The sequence below is a fragment of the Amia ocellicauda genome, chromosome 4, assembly GCF_036373705.1.
Source record: "Amia ocellicauda isolate fAmiCal2 chromosome 4, fAmiCal2.hap1, whole genome shotgun sequence".
Lineage (NCBI taxonomy): Eukaryota > Metazoa > Chordata > Actinopteri > Amiiformes > Amiidae > Amia > Amia ocellicauda.
In genome coordinates this window covers 17,181,950-17,202,124 of record NC_089853.1, presented here as the reverse complement: position 1 = coordinate 17,202,124, position 20,175 = coordinate 17,181,950, and the positions used below count along the sequence as shown (strand labels likewise).

General features: G+C 38.9%; 2 protein-coding genes across 2 annotated transcripts in view; one reads left to right on the top strand and one right to left on the bottom strand.

Annotated features, from left to right (window-relative positions):
• Positions 1–1,276: 1,276 nt before the first annotated feature.
• LOC136748868 (uro-adherence factor A) lies at positions 1,277–5,875 on the bottom strand. The gene is made up of 2 exons (XM_066702897.1): positions 2,011–5,875; positions 1,277–1,394 (listed from the first exon to the last, which is right to left on the bottom strand). The coding sequence occupies exons 1-2, from the start codon at positions 5,758–5,760 to the stop codon at positions 1,314–1,316; spliced, it is 3,831 nt and encodes a 1,276-aa protein (XP_066558994.1). The 5' UTR covers positions 5,761–5,875; the 3' UTR covers positions 1,277–1,313.
• Positions 5,876–6,982: 1,107 nt separating this feature from the next.
• LOC136747864 (USP6 N-terminal-like protein) overlaps positions 6,983–20,175 on the top strand; it is a 49,545-nt gene continuing 36,352 nt past the window's right edge. Inside the window, exon 1 of the mRNA XM_066701135.1 lies at positions 6,983–7,172. The gene's annotated coding sequence lies outside the window, so the exon portion shown is untranslated. The remainder of the gene's footprint in view (positions 7,173–20,175) is intronic.

The window sequence follows — 20,175 nt, the reverse complement described above, 5'->3', positions numbered from 1 at the left end:
AAAAAAAAAAAAATCTGTTCTCAGGTTTCTTTCCAACATTGCCACAAGAAAATCCAAACCAATTCAATATGAAGTACAGCATTAAATGATTTCAAAAACCATATAAAACATTTGGCCAGATGTTATATATATATATATATATATATATATATATATATATATTCATTAAAAGAATATTGCCCACTTGTACCATCCTAGCTTGAATTGGTTCTTCAATGCACCTCCTTCACTATATACATGCTGCAAACTGGAAAATGTCAGGCTGTGATAGTGACCAGCCTTGACATCACAGTGCTCCCCCCCGGGCTCCCAAATTGTCACTTTGCCTTGACTGACTGTGACATACCATCCATGTTTGACAGAGACTACCTACAATAAACACAGCGCGGGCCACACTGCCAGAACACGCAACACGAGCCCTTTCCCCCAGTGCCAGCCATCTGACATTCAGTTGCCTCGTGACTTATGTTCGGCCTCCCCGTCCTCTCCATCTATAGCAAGTGCACACGTGATCAGTTTCAAAATGTATAAAGCACACAGCCAAGAGAGGAAGCAGCATTCCCTTTCAAGACACAGTTTTTTATGAAAGCAAAAGGTCAAAACATCCCATTCCTAATGAGTCATTCTTAGAGTTGTACTGCCAATTCAGGTGCATTTTAAAATTTACGAATGCATAAATCAACAGGTTATTAGAAATTAGACAAATTACTTGTTGTACGGAAGGCAAAGCACCGACATTAAATTAAACAATCAATTTTTCATAAGTTTTTGGCAAGAAGCTACTCCCGTCACTTTAACATGCATCCCCCCCAGTTACATTTGTCCTCTATATAAAAGGACCTTCTCCCAGCCAAGTACTTTTTGTAAACTGTTGTTCTTGTAAATAGAAAAGCAACAAGTGCCCTCTACTGGACAATGATGTAATTAACAGCCTACAAGACCCTGCATTTCAGGCTTTGAATACAAGACCAATAGAACAGTCAAGAAACCACTCTACCGGTTGAATAAAGTTAATTAACTGGTTGATCCAAGCACAATAAATGAACTCTTCAAGGACAGGACAGCAACCTTCATTTCAACTCGCATTACTATTAGAAGAGTTTTACAACTAAACCAATAGGAGTATAAAAGTATGCATTACTAAGCAACTTAAGAACTACGTTATTCAGCACTAGCACATCCACAAACATCTCCCTCATTCTTTAATCACATACTTCTATTCTTGTACATAGCGTAGTATAGACCAATATGGATAAAGAAAAACAGGCCAATGCCATTGTTGTTTTTAAACATTTATTAAAATAGTCTCAGTATCAATGCTCTGACTTTCGCTTAATTTGTGAGCTCCAAGTACTGAAAACTTCCAGATGAAGGGGAATGGGAGCCAGCCGTGTCTGAAAAGGAAGCAAATTTTTTTTTTTTTAAATCCATAGAAATTCTAAAATATTAGATTACAAACAAAATTAACTACATAATTAAGACTTTACAATGATTTTGTAACATCAGATTAGCAATTAATAAGCAGAAGGTTTTCTGGTCCTTTAGTCTTCATGTTACAAAGACCCTCAAGTATATGATAAGCATAGGGAGTTAAGAAATATGGTCCACAATACTTTAGCGGACAGGAATAAAAAGTTTGTAAATGTAAAAAAAAAAAAAAAAAAAAAACATGCATTAAAATATAATTATAAAAATGATCCAAAAGGTTTCATAACTTCAGGACCATAGGCAACCAATATTTCTCATACCAAAAAATAGGTTTCTCAAGCAGGAAGATGTTAGAAGGAAGAAGCTGTAGCCAGAGACCCAGTAGACAGTGGTAACAGTCAAGCAATGCATACACAAAAGAAAGGGACTAATCATTTTCAAAGTAAATCACTACTTGATCAAGTTTGGGTGACATTCTGACCATACACAAACAGATGGATAAAGATGATGAAGTCTGAATAGGCAGGCACTGCACCGTGGTCACACCTGCTGCACCCTGTATAGTTTTAAAGGTCCACTTACCATTTTTGTTGTAGAAGCCTCATTTTCAGAACCATCATCAGTGGAGGATTCACCTTCTGCCGAGAGTCCTTCCAAGGTACCCCCACCAGAGATGGAGGTGGTATTCTTTATAGAACCTTGTGTCACACTGAAAGCAGTGGCTTCCACTTCAGGACTGGAAACCATTTCTTCATTTAACTCAGGCTCAGCTGTGGATTCATATCCTGACCCCTCATATTGAAGAGAAGGAGTGTCCTCTCGGGAGACATTCAATTCTGTGCCTGGTGCTGGCAGTGATGGTTCTGGCGAAACAGAGCTGTGGGCATTTTCTTCCAAAATAGATTTCTTATGAGCTGGAGATTCAGTGTTGGACACATTCAGATGCTGTGTAGAATTGGTTTCATATTCCAAATCAGTGGAGTAGGAGTCTTCAGCTGTCATAAGAGTTTCATCCTCTTCTTGGACATCAGGATTTGGCAGGTCAGCAGGCAAACTAGGATCCTTTTGTGGGTCTTTAAGATCAGATTCTGACACTGTAGGTGAAGCCTTATAGTTTTCAGATCCCTCATCTTGAAAGACAGAGTCCTCCAACACTACACTGGAACTGGCAACCTCAACTGAGTCAGCCTTTGGCCCCTCAGGCAACAGAGATGGACTTCCAGTTGCAGTGTTATTGAATCCAGTGTTTGATGCTGGTGTAGATAATTTGGTTGCCCCAGAACTGTGGGCAATGTCCTCCAAAATAGATTGCTTATTGGTAGGAATGTCAATATTGAACACAGGCTCTATAGAATCAATCTTGGCTTCATATTTTAAGTCAGTGGAGTAGGAGTCTTCATCTGTCATAAGAGATTTATCCTCTTCTTGTACATCAGGACTTGGCAGGCCAGCAGGCAAACTAGGATCCCTTTCTGCATTTTCAAGAACAGATTCTGACACTGTAATGGAAGCCATGTAGTTTTCAGATCCCTCATCTTGAAAGTTGGAGGAGTCCTTGGTAAGCACATTGGAACTTGTGACCTCAGAGTTTACCTTTGGTCCCTCAGGCACCAGAGATGGACTTGTAGTCGTAGTGTAATTTAATTCAGTGTTGTGTGCTGGCTTTGACAGTTCCAAGGGAAGAGAAGAGTGCTCATCTTCCTCCCTACTTGATTTCTCAGCAGCAGGAAAATTGGTGACAGACACAAGCTCTGTAGAACTGGTTTCATATTCAGTGTTGGTGAAGGAAGAGTCTTCATCTGTCTCAAAAGAATCCTTTTCTTGGACATCAGGACTTGGCAGGCCAGCAGGCAAACTAGGATCCTTTTCCGCATTTTCACGATCAGAATCTGACACTGTAATGGAAGCCCAATAGTTTTCAGATCCCACATCTTGAAAGATGGAGTACTCAGATACTATACTGGAACTTGAGAGCTCAACAGAGCTGACTTTTGGGCCCTCGGGCTCTTGTGCAGGACCTCCAGAGGAGTTGCCATGACCTGCATCCACACCAGATTGCTTACCCATTGTGGAAACGGCTGTAACTTCCTCATGGTGAGCATGCAGAGAGCTCTTGCTCACATTGCTACTCTGAGAATTATTTCCCATTATATCAGAAACTGTGTTGTCATCACCATAATAGGTTTCAGCAGAACCAAAATCTTCTACACAATCATAAAGATCGGTATCTGAAGATGCTGAACCATGGCTGATTTTTTCACTCAGAGTGCCACTTAAATCTTGGTTATTGCTGGTCTTGGAGCCTCGCTCTATGGGTCCTGTTGCATTGTGCTGTTCAAAGCTCTTCATTTGTACTTTAGAAAGAGAGTTAAGATATTCAGATCTCTGTTGGGCACTTGGAATATCAGTCATGTTGGAGGTCACAGCAAGATCTTTAAATCCATCAGCATCAAATGAGGGAGTTGCAAGAGGCAAGTGCTCACTTTCTGGAATACTAGAATGCAATACATTGTAATGTTTAGGATTTGGATACACCATACTGGGGAGACTGGGAACAGCAGTCCCCTCATGACTGCTGCCATGTCCATCAGGATTTGCATCCACGGATGATGGAGTGGTGGTCAGAGTAAGATAAAGCTTTGCATCTTCATCCAAATCCATACGTGTACTACTGTCTTCAGAGCGCTTGTATTCACTTGTGTAGCTGAACTCCGAAGAACCCTCAGATTCAGGGTGGGGTATCACAGCCACTTTTGAGTAGTTATAGACTTTAGGGAAATAAATGTCCATTTTAAATTCTTCTTTAGACAGGCCATCAGGGTAATCCATGTACTCATTATCCATAGCATTATATTCAGAGACATCATCCTCAAGACTGTACTCCTGCAACATTTCATCATCATCATCATCATCAGCCAAAATTGATTTTTCAGCTCCAACTACCAAGTAATTCTCAGAGAGGTCCCCTTCAGCATAATCATTGCTCTCCTCAATCCAGGAATACTCACTTGATTTAGGAGGCTGTTCATCCATCGAGTCACCAGCATCAGCACCTCTACCCATCTCTGAACTCCTTTCAATAGGATGGAGCTGAGGAAGTTGTTTGGGATGAGAAGTCAACTTTAAACTTTCACCTCGGTGTGTGGAAGTACTGTGCTCATGCCTAGCCTTGCCTGGCTGATTGAAAACAGAATAGTCCAAGTCTTCAGCAGTATCTTCCATCCTAGCAGGTAAGGGAGGATTGTAGACTAAGAAACCATCATCCATACCAGTTTTTTCCCCATGTGAACTTGCTCCAGCAGATGCTTCAGGTGTTGTAGATTTGTCTGTAGAGTCCTTTGTAACAAGGCTGGATGAAGCTTTGGAAATGCGCACTGGGATTTCCCTTAAACCAGAATCAAACTCCTTTTTGAGTAAATAAAGTTTATTGAAGTCAGCATCTTTGGCACAGCTGGAAAAAGGTATGACCAATTTCATGCCACTCTTGCTAGAAGTGCTGAAAAGAAAGTCAAAATCTTCCGGAGACAGTTCCAAGTCTTTTTTACCAGGAGTAGAACCTGCAGTTGGAGATATATTGCTCTGTATTGCAGTGTTATCTTTTGAACTCTGAAACATGGGCTGTGGGGTGACATGTTCACTTTTGTCCACTAAAGGCATGCTGGCAAACAAGTCCTCGTATTCAGAGAAGCTCTCCATTTCATCAAAAGATCTCCCTTCACTAGCCTCAGTCATGGGATTGAAGTCTTGGCCACTCACAACAATTCCAGAAGCCGGTTTCTCATAATCCATCTCCAGATCCATGGATGCCTCAGTCCACATCTCCCGGTCATCTCTCTCGGAGTAATCCATGGTTTTCCTCTCCCTATAGTCCTCATCTACCTCCATCAAGGAAAAAGAAGGTTTTGGATTCTGTTCATAGCGGTCGCCTCCAACAACGTCAGTCTCGTTCTTCTCCTCTTCTGTGGCAACAATGTCCTCATCAGATCCAAAACCACCCGGATAGGAAGCAGCTTCTTCATCTTCGTCAGTATGGTTTTCGTAATATCCCTTGTATTCCCCGTCTCTAATCGCATCGTTAACATAACCAGGACGCTTGGAATTTAGATGCAAAGAGTCCTTGGCATTAACCTCAGCGGTCTCAAGAAGGGAAAGTCTAGCAGAGGTGAGGTTCGCATTCAATTCAGTTGAATCCAACAAGGTTTCCGGACCCAACAACATGTCTTCAGCAGCGGAGTATCTTTCTGTGCCATCAATTAATGGGAACGCTCCAATGGCACCAAAGAAACTCCATACTAAAATAAATACTACCAGTATTTGCTTTGCGTGAAACATTGATTATTATGTTTAGTTTCAGCTGTACTTTTTTTTTTAATTACTTGATATTTAACCTACAACCAGCTCAGCTAAAAACTTAACAAAAAAGACCAAAACCGTCAGCTTGCATACATTTAGGGAGACTGAGGCGAGCCGATCTGAAAACAGGAGACGCTTTGAAAAGATGAGCCAATTAGCGCAGGTTATAGTCACACACTCTCACGGGGGACTGAGGAATGGTTGAATGTGTCAGAGTCAATAGAATTGCGCCTGGCTCATTAGTAGTCTGCTATAATTAATTAATTGTTATTATTATTATTATTATTATTATTATTATTATTATTGTTGTTGTTGTTGTTGTTGTTGTTGTTGTTGTTATTATTGCTTTGTACATCAGTTTAATCAAACATGTTAAATCATCAATGTCCATCTCTTAACCATATCCTAATCATATTTAGTACCAGTTCCCTGACCGACCCGAAGAGGGTGCCGGAGACCATATTGTGAAAATATGTAATTTTCTTCACTGTTATAAAGCCCTGCACAATGTACAGGATTGTATTTTGGGAATCATTGATACTTATCCCAAATTGGGCTACACCCCATTCATGAGGTGGACAAAACATGAATTACAGAGTTTGAACGTTGTCACCGCTTACATTATTATATTGCATCATGCCTTTCGTGTCCCTGTACTTCTTTCTTTTTCCTGTCTTTCTTTCTTTTTCATGCTGGCTCATTAGGATGTTTCCAACAAAACAAAGCAAACATCATCGTCTGCTAGTAGGCTATACACAGACAACCTGACCAGCTCTTTGATCATGTATTTTGAAATGATTCATATTACTAATCAGAAAGTGTGCAATGTGTAACACAGATTTACTTAATTGCGTTTTTGTTTTTTGGTACAGTACATTGTTATTAACAACCAAATCCACTCTAAATGATAAAGCATCAATTTTAATGATATAGAACAAAGTGGAAAAAAAAAATCTGGCAAAACAATCACACCAGTTTGAGATTAAACCAGTCAATATTATGATACGGCCACTTGAGTAACTAGTATAACCAGTTACAGAAATAAACTATAACTCGATGCTTCCTTTTATGTCGCAGAAGTGATACTTTGATGCCGACCTTGCCTCCGTTTATTGGTCTAGAAGTAAAATAGCAACCGTCCCTAAAACGGACAGTCTCCCTGCCCTCTGGGGGGGCTCTGCGCATGCGCTGTACCCGGGAGCATCTTGACAGCATGTCTGTGGGGCCATTGATCCGCTGTGTCTGTGTCGGACTGGAGCTTTGCATGGTTATCGCAACATTGTTTCTGGGTGACAGCTCCACTGGATCCATCCATCTAGGAGCCGGGGAAGCATGAAAAGAGGGGGTTCATATACTGCCCGGACAGCACAAAACAGCCACTATAACACACGGTAATGTCTGATGGGTTTGATTCTTCTTTCTTATGAACATGGTCGTACTCGATGTCTTCGCCGGGGCTTTACCCATTATTTGTGGACGTTCCTCGATGGAAAGGGTGTTGTGTGAGAAGGGTTTCAGATGCATTGAGCTGAGACAAAGTATCACATGGCTTTCTGGTGTGTGATTTTGTGTTGTTTTTTCAGCAATAGTAGAGAACCGCTACACGCTAAACCAGCCAACAGTGCGCGGAGGATGAGCATGAACGGGAACCAAGCCTGTTATTTGGTTTGGCTCTTTTGTTTTCTGCATCCTTTACGTTTATTATTATTATATGCAATTATGAAATGGACTGCAACATGTAGACCCGCGTAATCAAATGTAGCCAATGACATTGAACATTGCAGTGTTGTTATTAACAATAATTATTGCCTTTATTATTATTGTTATAAATTGAAACGATGAAAAGGCACGGTATGTTTACATAATAAACTATCTTTTAATAAATAATACACCCCAATCAAAGTTATTTTTTGACGCAATGGCAATGTTCTAGAGTCGCATGGAAGTGTTTTGAATGTGGGTAAGTTTTAAGTTTTAGTTTAAGTTTTAAGAACAGTAACATTTTCGTGTCAAACAAGTGGGGATCAAAATTGTGCAAATATTTGTAGTAAATCATAATAATAATAATAATAATAATAATAATAATAATAATAATGACTATTGAAATATCTGTTATGTCTTGTTTGTCGTTTGCCAGACAAATACTGAGGTGTCCTAGTGATGTAAAGTGTGAAGATAGGAACACATCCAGAAGAGAAGGAACTAAACTATGAAGCTAGAATTTGTCAGATATCCTATTATTATGATGATTATTGTTTGTTGTCTTTTAGTTTTGGACTGAATGTTAATCTGTTTTTAATATAGGATTGCTGCTGTTGTGACTGAGTACAGCAGGTTTTATTTATCTGATATGATATAATATATAATATCTGATATGATATAATCCACAGAGACTCGTTTTATACACACTATTTACTTGGTAAAGAGTTTAGTGAGTGTCTTGCAGAATATCAAGGCAGATGTTTGCAGATGTTTGTGGATTATAGCAAAGTCCTGACAGTGTGATCAATAGTTTGAGAGTGATAGAAATCGATAAATGAAAGCTGATCTTGATGGCATTTCACAACACAAACACCTGGTTCAGTGCTGTTGTACAGGGCAAAGAATTTAATAGTAGGAGATTTGAACAAGCTCAGACTCACGGTGCACAAGGGAGATAAGTAATTAAAAAAACAATCTGTGGTTTGCTGTATACTTGTATGATATTTATAGGTTTATGTAAATCGAAGTACAACACATTTTTATATCCTTTTGAGTTTTTGGCATTGTTGAGTGCCTTATATTATACATCAACATATCTGGGGAATATTGCCACCTACGTTTATTATTATCTGGAATTTGACCTACCAGTTTTTACTGTAACTTAGTTACATAGTTTCTAAAATAGCTTACAATCTTCTTAGCTAAATAAATATCATTTTAAGCATTGAGAAGACTAAATACAAGATCTCTTGTATTTCTGCATATATGATAATAACAGACACACAACTATGTTACTTTTTTATATAGTTAAAGCCAACTAATCAGGTTGCTTTTTAATGGGTTATAGAAAACAGAAACCTGATCAATTACCTTTATTTTGGGGCACACAAAGAAAACTAATTTAGAGAACCTAAACTAATTCTGAAACATATTAATGAATATTGTGGTTGAGCCCTGTCTGCAGTACAACCTCATGAGTTTGTTGAGGCCTACAGGACTTTGAATGTAGCTCATGGTATGCATGTGGTTTGAACACAGGAAATGAGGTCATCGTGTAGCTTAGTTTCTATTGACAGGTTGAGTGGCTTGTTTTACCACGGGGGCATGCCAAAAAGAATAGGCAGTTTAAAAAAAAGACATACAGCTGGTTCGGAAATTGCACTATAATCTATTTCAGCTTTGTTACTCATTAAAAACACTGCATTCGGTACTCAGTAGGTTCTCTGTTGAACATATTGTGAGACTAACATCAAATTAAACCTAAGAAAAACATGGTGATAATTTATTCATCACATAGTTCTGCCTAAGTTGATGAGTTTCTATAATCCAAAATGCTGAGGATTGTTTCATAGCATTCATGTTATATATGAACTACAGCTGGTCTTCTTTCTCTGATGTCTATCCCAGAGTTGGCTGTATTGCATCAGATATATCTTGGTATAGGAGATTTTACTGCTCTACTCAAAGTTCACAATGTTGGTATGGACGACAAAGAGAGTGTAACCTACACTGTGTACCTACAGTGTGAGACACACTGGATAAAGAAACAAAGTAGGTCCTTTTATACATTTTGTCTCAAGGGATTTATTTTACACGAGTGCTTTACTGTGAAACCTACCTACATTTATTCTTCTGTATGGTTATAGTTATGTGTAGTTAGGTTAATAGTAAGGCCTTGCTCAGAAAAACGGCATCCAGTGCTGCATGGGCTGTATCTCCATACCTCAGTGTTACAGCATTTAAATACCTAGCAGTATTAAAAAGTAATGCCACCACATGAGGAAGTCAGACAGCAGCCAGAGAGAGAGCAAGTTGTCAGGTAAGGGCAGGATGGAAAGTCACAGCGGTTTGACTGCTGGTTACTACTTCCTGTTACATTTGACACTCAGGCATTACTGAAATATGACTTAAACATCGAGTCTAATTTCGGCCGGTGGGTTCTTATTTCTTAGTTTTCGAGTGAAAGCCTGAGAAGAAAGACTGGTCTCCAAAAACATGAGAAACCATCTCCAGGGCCCAGTAAAAATAATAATAATAATAATCCCAAAACAGCAGTGTCATCATCTACTCCCTTTCAGCCTCCGACCCCAAAAGGGTCGATTTCCAGTTTGCCACTGGGACAAATGAGCTGCACAGTGCTGAAGTGTCAGTCCGTATTTCACCAACTCTTTTGGAAGAACACTGGAAGTGCTTGAGATGGTTTATAGTGATAATAAGGACAAGTGTGAAAAAAGTTGTGTTATAATATTACACATATCCATTTCACTTTCAATATAACTTGATAGGAATGTGTCAGAGTGCTGAATATTTTTTAATTGAACGCTAAACCTAAGCTAAGTAAAAGGATGGCTAGGTTGTGGGACCTGTCAATTTTGCATCCCATCTTTTTTACATATTCAAGGTCAGGCAATTATTTATATGTTTAGTTTATATTATACATCTAAATACACACCACTATAGCTTGTATTTGAGTTAATATGGCTGTTAATCACATTTATGCTTGTTAGACATAGCACTTTAAGTACTTTAGCTTTATGGTATGGTTTCTGCTAATGAATGTAATCCAATAACACACTTAAGTCTTTACATGTTATAGAAAGGCAGCAATGAAAATTAGATGCTAGTCCAACTGAATTGAGCAATTACAATTCCATATTGGAAGTGGAGTAATCAATTAGGAATTCCTCTTAAAGTATCTCTGCCTTTGAAATATGTCAGATGGTCCTCCAGCCAGATACCACACACACAGATGAAGAATGACATACATTCTCCTCCCACTAAAAATAGATTATGAGTTATAAATATATATTAATGATTTATATTGTTATTAGTGATAATAAAATAAACTTGCAGCGTCCTTGAATACCTCACATATCCTTCATGGTTTTGCTGTGTTGCAATCCTGGCTGTATAGTAAAAGTAGATGTTTGAAGGAGAAGCTGCCTGTTATAATGTAGAATTCAGAATTACTTGGACACTTTAACCAATTTGAAAAACAGATGCTAAGACAGCAACACATGTTAGCCATGCTGCAGGGAGAGGGTTCTTTGCAATAAAAAAGCATGTGGGTAGCAAGAAAGCTCTTCAATCACAGTCATCTCAGAGCTTTGAACAGAGAGCTCTTTCATTTGACAGTAGGAGACAACTGTTGGAAAATTGTGTCACAATAGCATGTGAGGATGTTCGCTTTAAAAACAATTTAACAGCATTTCGCTGTTAAAGTAAGCTCTGTGTTTGGCTGGCCAGAGCGAAACCTCCACATATGTGTAACGGGGAAGACCTACAGAAGAAAACTGTAGAGTAACCCAATTATTGTCTTCCTTCCTTTTTCTTCTGTGGCACAGCTGTGCTCTCTCCAGAAGTAGGGCACTGGCAACTTTGTATGTCATGTGTCCGCCTTTTGAAGAGCTTGTTTGAAAACATCCTACTGCGTATCTCTAGTTTGACAAGCAAGCCTGTCTGGGAAGTAAGTGTGTCTCCGGTGCAGAGAATTGTGTGCCTCTGCTTGTTGCCATTATTTTTTTTCTCTTTGGTGCCTTGCTGTTGTTATTCCTAGCATTGCTAATCATTTATTGCAACTGGGTTTTTTTCTGCTACAGGCTAAACAGACCACACATACGTCCAAAAAATAATAATCTAGCTGGACTCCTTTAGAAATGTCCTCACCGTACGCATGAAGGATTTGGGTCCTCACTGTTTCTGCTAGTATCCTTCTGTGTGTGTGTATGTCTATAGTAGTGATCCTTATTTGGTTGTGGCTATTGATCTGGCTAGTGTCCTATTAAAGTAGGGTTATAAAATATTATCCAATAAGATGTCACAAAGTTCACCTTTTTTTAACAAACGATGGGCATGCCAGTAGCACCATTACATCAGGTTATGGGGTTTTTATCACAGCTATTCTGTCTGGTACAGTCACACAATATTACTTATATATAGTACTTATGTACAGGGTGGGTAATGTTACAGTATGTCTTCAGAACGAAGTCTCCATGTAAGAGAGTACTGTTATTACTGTTATTAATCTCAGCTGACTGGCAATCTGAAGGCCGCAATATGCAGTTGGTTGAGTTAAATATGAATCAGTGCATCTAGCTTAAGGGTACTGCTCCAGCTGAAGATTATTCAAAGAGGCCTCTGCAACAACAGCAGAGTTTCTGTAATTAATATGTGACGCCACTAACTCTGAGTCCGTCTGACTGTCGTTTTCGTTTTGGAGGCCTCTGTGGCACAAAAGAAAATGGACACACGCGTGAAATAATGAGTCCGCAACAGTGCTTTGCCATCAAAAAGGGCCTTGCCAGCTTGTCAGCTGTTACATCACATCTTAAGGTGTAGTTCGCTGAGAGTAGATATTAAAGCCTGTGCTCACAATAGCATTTCTCTGCATTTGACCATTTTAGCTGTGTGATCACCACGGGCTAGTAGACCACATCCTGCCCTTCTGACTAGAAAGAGACTCAGACTTTCTTCACCTGAAGCACCAACAGGCACAGCCCAGCGAGGCAGTCATTGGACTGCAAAGGCACTGGAAAGTGTCCTTTTTTATTGGGGGGATTGGGATTCATCTTCCCACCTGCAATCTGCGTAACCGAGCCAGGCCATTTTCACATCACATGCATTTCAACCTCAGGCTTGTATCTTTGAAACCTCTGTCTTTAGTGATAGTTGCAGGAAGTGTCTGAAGTTAAACCGAAATGAAACAAAAACAGCGTTACTCTTGGTCACGAGTGATTCCAGCTAAAAGAAAACGCATTTAACATAATTCACTGTGATAAGATATCTACATGATTAGCTTGATTATTAGCAGTGAAGGAGGACAAAGTGGGCCTCCAGGTATTTCCATAGGTTTGTTAGTTTATATCCTCTTCTTTTCTCTTTACATTAATATTCTTGTTGACTCATAAGCTGTAAGGTGCACATGCTCTGAGTGCAACTGTGATCATTTGTGCTTCTGGTTACTTTCCGAGAATATAGACTACTGTACATTCTTGTACATTCTTGTCCTGACTTCATTTCCACCAGGCCATTCTTATGGAATCTCTCTTGTGGACATTCTTCTCTATTCTGCAGCACTGTGTGAGTTAACTCTGTTGGGCCGTGTAGTCTCTTATCAAAGAGAGGATGGGGGAAGGGTTTCAGGTCAAGACTGTGGTCACTTTGCAGGGAAATGACAGAAAATCTGCTGCTGTCATTACCGGTGTCTCTGCCCAGCTCATGGCAGGTTCCTCCTCGCAGCTTTTAAACACAAACCCGTCCCTGGCAGTTGTCAGTTGACAGTACTCTACTGGAGCTGGTACAGGTGACAAGAACATAGAGTTGCCAATGCATCAGCCACTGCTGGAAAATACAGAGACTGACTGTATCACTAAAGCATCCTCTCATTAGATATATGTGGATTTGATTGTGTGGGGTTTGAGTCTTATATTTATACAAAACAAAAATAAACATTTAAAAAATATATCCTTTTTTGTATTGGTTACCTTGGTTCAGAGTGCTGCATTATACACTTGTGAGCACCACTGATACTGAATTACTGTCACCGCTATGTATAATGGCTGCCATATGATGAAATTCATGATATGATATCAGTTTGTGTTGGTGTCAGGCCTTGTTTTGACCATTGAGTACCTCCTATTTGCTTTCAACGATGGGTGCAACAAGGTAACACAGGATTTAACGATACAACATAAAATATCATGTGATATTGAATCACTACGCTTATTCATGGATCGTCAGCATAGAAATCTGGGATCTATTAGCACTTTTGGGCCTTATTCTCTTCTCTTCTCACCCTGACTCAACATGCATCCAGTTATTCCCATGAATGCAGGGGAGCCTGGCTGTACTTGATGTGGTTTGTCAGTGAGATTATGAATAAGTTTATTAGGGGATGCTGTGCTTTGGAAAGAAAACACCAGTTGGAAGGCAAGCAACAGTAGTGAACATTTAAATTGAATCACTGCGCTGCTGTGTCAGATCAGAACAGTGGTAATGCAAGATTGTTTTAAACATGTTTTTTAATAATAGGAATAGCAATGCTAAAAACAACATGAAAGCTTTTAAAGTTGTCTGAATGTATGATCCGAGGCATGCAGCCCAACAGTCAGATTCTATATTTACAAAGCAACTCACCTCATCTAAACTTCTCCAATTCGTTCTGTGTTGTGCTTAAAGTTTATGCTGTGCTTTGTATTTTTCAAACTTGGAATCATGTTTTGCTCTTGTCTATTCCCTCTCTATAATTTTAGTCTTTTTTGGATCTTCGGAAACACCGCACTAGAGGGATATCTAGACTATGTATACGTGCAGCTCAGCCCAGAAACTATAAGACTAACTTAAGTAGCTTTCAAAGACTTTTTTTGGAAATTTGTTCCAGCAGTTAGGATAAAGATTTACTGTGCCCACCATGCTGCAGTATTTCCTTAAATGCAGTGACTTACAGGGTAGTATAAAAAGGCCAATTTCCTGGATCACCTTGTGTTGGTTTTGATTTATAATTCTGAAATCAATTTGAACCTCATGTTTATTCTAATTTTAAAATACCCTGTTTGTTAAGTGCAATAGAACAGAAATGTTACTTTGACAAAGTTAATATTTCCGAAAGAAAGATAGATAACTTTTTGGCCGTTACCTAAGACCCACACTGCATGATTTAGCCTATGAAACAGATGGTCTAGACATTAGCTGGAGGTAGTTTTGTGGATTTAAAGGTGTTTTTTTTCTGGGAGACAAGGAGTGATTTAAATTAGTGACTATGATATCTGTTCCAAACTTTTTGTAGAATTGTGTGCAGGATTTCTTCTCACAGTCATAAGACAGATTGAATGTAGTGACAGATGTCTATTTTCTAAGTGATGCCCACGCTATACTATAATAATATATATGTTTAATTCTTATGAAGTGTTTTAGGATACCAGCATGGAAACGACTTGTCCATGCTGTACTTAGAAGCAACAAGGTGTAATAGATATGAAAAAAATGAAAACATCATCATTGCATATATTTATGAGTGCATAATTGGGGCAGAACCATCGCATAGAGGGTGATCTATTTTTGGCAATACTTGTCGGTGTCCTTGAGAACTGAAACATCCTTGACTATTTTTAAATCATCATGTTTAAAATACAGATCTGTTTTCAAAAGACCACTAAATATCATGTCCCATTCCTGTTTCTCCTTCTACAACATTTGCACCTTTATGGGTACATGTAAAGTGCCTTAGAAATCCAGGATTGGTCTATTATGTATTTGCATTGTGCTGTACCAACCCAAAAGGCCTATCTTCTTGATAATGAAAAATCTGTCACAGTTCAGGAATCATTTATATACTTTTGTTTAGCCTTTTTTATAAGCACTTTTAAAACAAAGCTTTACGAAACTGCAATAATTGAATTGCAATCAAAAGGAGCATGCCAGTAACCATGCCGCTTGTGAGTAACCAGGACACTTCGTGGCTGTATTAACTGGGTGTGCCAGTGATTGCACATGTGAAACATGCCAAATGTTTGATTTGACCAGTGGAATTTGCATCTCTAGTTTAAATAGGGCCTGCAGGGGTTTTGTATTTTAGTACAATCATTTCTAATATTTGCTACTTGTATGCATAAGCGAATGTTATGAAAATGTTAATTAGATGTTTTTAATTAGAAACACTCTAATTAGCAATCCCTGTTGCTGTGCAAATGCTATACCTCCTTAATTGAGAATGCCTGTTTGAACTAAATTAACATTTGAAACAGACAGTTATTTCAATGTATGTATAAATTTAACCTAGACCAGATTCGGCTCCCTCTCCTTGTTCATTTGTACTACGTTAGCTTTGACAAAAACAGGAGCATTTTCTATTTTTTCTAGAAGAGACGTATAGAAAAACAAAGGTTCCTGTGACAGAATACTGCACATATGTAGTCACAAACAATAAAACTATAATTTCCCAGTTGCTACCTATAGAATCATAAACCACATACAATACAATTTTTACTGTTTTCTATGTCTTAGGTGTCTTTATTTTCTTCTGTCAGTATATCTGCTGAAATACAGTGATTGTGTCAGAGTCTCCAGGTTGTCAGAGAGATACAAATAGGATCCCAATCTTACTCTTAAATGTGTTGGCCATGTTTATTAATAAAATGTAAATTACACAGCGAATTATTACCAGGACAAGAAACCCTCAGTCTTCTCCAGTGTTGGTCTCTTGCCCTTGTTTTCCTTTGAGGCTGGTACTAGGCAGAGATGGCACTTACAGATGCCACTGTGATCCATGCCAGCTGACCAGCACATTGAGCACTAATGCAGTGGAATTTCTTGTGCCCCTGGGTGTGCACATCAGGTCTATGACTGATTACATATCTCAGAGTATGTGCTATGTACTTTCCCCAGCTTTAGCAGTTTGAGATTCTTGTTAATCCATATGGCAGGGATAACAGGAGCAATGTGACCTGTATTCTGTGATCTCGGCTCTCTCTTCTACTTTGGTTTCGTTAAGAGCGTCTGGTTCCTTGCCAGGCTGTGTGAGAGCTTCTAGGGAGGCTGACTGGGACTCCCAGGTCTGCAGAATACTAGCCCACATGTCTCTCGCCAGACAGAGTCAATGGCATTAGTGTGCAGATGTGAGAAAAAGACTGAGATCCATTCATAGCTGACTAATTAGATAACAGTTGCGTAAGGAACACCCATCTCCTGTCTTTTGGCCTTTAAGGTAGTCGTTCATCATGAACTATTTTGGGAAGAGCATTTTTCACACACACACTGCCTACCTAAGCAAGCTGTTTGGCAGCTGTTTCTGTGTCCATATCTGAATGTTAGACAAATCAGCTCCTCAGTCCCTCACCAGTACTATGACATTAAGTTCATTAGTATTTTATGTGTGAATCCATAAAGGACAAAAAATAAAATCCTGGTATGCCATAGTAACCTTTCCATGACACAAAACTGGCTCACAAAACCAGAGAATGCTGTGTTTAACCCTGTAAGCTCCTGTAGATAACTCTGAAATAGTGAAGTGTGTTGAGATTTAAATGTAAACAGCAGGCCCTAGGAAATATCAGGCAGTTAAAGTAATATCTAATTTCCAGTCACTAACTACTGTCATTAATTTAATTAAATGGCCTATATTAATCGTAATGCAGTACTGTAACTTAAATAAGCTGGTATAATTATGCTGAATTGACTTATACATTGTATACTGCCTCTTTATTGTAGGTTTTTATCTTTTCCCAGTAGACAGGCCTGGCTCCAGACACAAAAGTAAATAGAGCCCATTGTGTACAAATTAATAGCATATTCAGCAGACAGGCAGAAATTACTCTGCTGGAAGGGCCAGTTATCAACTGCGTTATATCCATCTGAGTGAAGTCAGGAAACAGCCCTCACTTTACTCTGTTGTCAATGACGGGGTAATTTGCCTTCTCTCAAAAGCAGCGTTACATTATAAGGGATCTGCAGTCACTGATTACTGATCACTACAGTTAATAATATCTAATTACACTTTGTAATGAGGATATGAAGGGGGCTGTGTCCTTCACTAAGAAAATAGCTCATCTCGCCTGTTCATTGAGGACTGTAAGTTGAAGGAAGTAATGTGGAAACCAGCAGAGCTTGAAAAATATACAGAAGTATCATTGTCCGTACGACTTTCCCTAACAGACCAGGCTGCAAGCAGGCCCATGTCCTGAGTAGTTTAAGTAAAAGACATTGTCTGTATTCACTAAACAGCTACTGCCATGTGAGTATTACATCTGTATATTGCTAATAACAAAATGGCAAAGTGATGTTTTTGACTGGACAATATACATTTTCAACATGAAAAATTCCAGTAGGTTGTTTTCAAGGTTATGGTAAACCAATGCATTCACAAAATTGAGACACATGTTCTCATACTGTGTAAATGTATTTGTTTTCTGTTCTGGTGAATCCTGCAAAAGGTTGTGTCTTGTTTAAGTGCACTGGTCTCCAGTCCTGGTCCCGGACACCCCCCGGCCGACGGGGGAACTTTGCTGAAGTCAAAGGCTTTCTGAATTTCCGTCAGGTTGTCATTTTCTGTCAGCGTCGGAGTGGTTTGCATTTCTCATAACAGTGTGTTATTTAAAAAAAAAAATGAATTAAAGGTGTGAATGTTATTTTAGGGCATTCTTAACCCTGAACTGAAGCATTTAACAAGAGTGTGATCATAAACTAGGCTATATTGTTGTGTAGTTATCTAATTGAGATTATGAGGCTCTTACCTATTTAACTTGTAAACACAAGCATGTTATAATATTTCTGATGAATGTGTTTTACATGTTTTTGCAAAAAGTCTTGTATACAAATCTGCAAACTGGTTTCCATAATATAGCCTCATATATTATTTATTTATTTGTTTGTTTGTTTATTTAAAAATACTGTACTTTCTTTGGCTGAAAGTTACATTGCTCTTTATTGTAACTGGTAATTATTAGGACAGTATGGATGCCGTGCTTGGAGTGTCTCAATGCAGTTAATAACTAATTTGAAACTTCACAAGAAAACAGATTGCAAATGTCTGCATCCATCATTCAACCATGTGGGTAAAGCAGAACTTGCAATCCAACTTTTCTGTGGAAGTGCAAGTTTAAAAAAATGGCATTGTGGCCATGGTTGCATATGTTTCTAGTGAAGCACAGATTTGCATATGAAGCATTTAAACATGGCCTACACCAGGCTTGGCAGAGGCAGATAACTAGAAACATGCACCAATAAACAGACAGAATTTATGGTTAAAGAAACATTTTGTTCAAAATAAGGATTATGCACTAAGGCTGCAGTATTTGCAGTATTTGCATCATAAAATCTGTCTTGCACTGTAAAAGCTCCAATATGTGTAAAGCCTTCTTTATGGGCTGTGTATTGTATTTAAGCACACTTGCACCATTCCTCATTGCAAACTGGATGCAGATATGACTTTTATTCTTTGTCATTGCGAAATCAAAAGAATATATAACAAGGGCCTTTCAAAACCTGACAAGAAAATGTAATGTTTATGTGTGCCCTTTTTTGTTTATTTTTTGATGGGAAGTTGCACCTTGTTTAATTACATTAGGTCCCTGCGACATACATTTAAATCCTGGTCTTAAAGACTGGTCTTTCTTGCTTTCTGGATTGTTTCTTTGTTGTAGCCAACCCTGGGAGAAGCGTGCTCTCTTTTACTGCGAAGGAGTGTACTGCACATTTTAAACAAAGACATGAGGCTTTTGGGCAAGGCTGCTCTTTTAGTGGTTTTTAATCCTAAACAATAAACCATGCATTAGGAAAACGTACTCTGAGAAATTAAACTGAAAGCAAGAGATGTTGCCTCTGAACAGTTAATGGCTGCCAATGTGACAGGGCAGGTCAAACAAGGAACGATTATTTATAATGAAAGAAAAAGTCATTCAGTATATTTTTATATTGTATTCAGGACAAATTCAGTTTGAGGCAAGGGCTTCACAATAAAAGCAGGCAGGCACAATGAGATCACAGTTCACTTTACTGGAGGAAGAAAATGCACCTCTGCCCAGTTCCCAGTGTATTATAGGAAACCATGTCACAGAAGCATTTCTCTCGCAATGATATAACTCTCTCAGGCAAGGACTGCTGTTTCTCTTTAGGGGATGTTCAACCTAATTTCCAGGACTTGCAGGGGTTCTCCTGAGCTCCACCTTCACAGGACAAACAAACCCACTGGGTCCGCAGAATGAGGCTTACGATTCAACAGTCTCGAATGTCTTGAAGATTCAAAATGAGGGGAAAGTTGCATCTTTAAGCAGTGTCACCAGAATCATAAAGGGTTGCTACTTGCAGGTTTAAATGGTGATTTATTTAAGTATGTATGTATGTATTTAAATATCTTCCCTTAGAACTACTAAAGTCGTTTTTCACTTATTATTAAATGCCAACTGTTTGGGAGTGGGGATTAGAACCAGGTTGTCTGCAGATGGTCATAACTGTCATCCTTTAGAGCAGGGGGCCAAATGTGGCCCTCGAGGATGTTTGGTGCAGCCCCCCAAAGCCAACCTTCAACCACCCCTTTCTGAACCTTTACTATATTTTTAGAGTTTCTGAAAATTGTCTGTTAAAAATTGCACATGTTATTTGGGGGAAAATAATAAAACGAAAATTAATGTTCATAAAAAGGTATGAATTGGGACAAATTTCATTTTCATCGGTGGTTCATTCTCTACTGCGGCCCCTCCA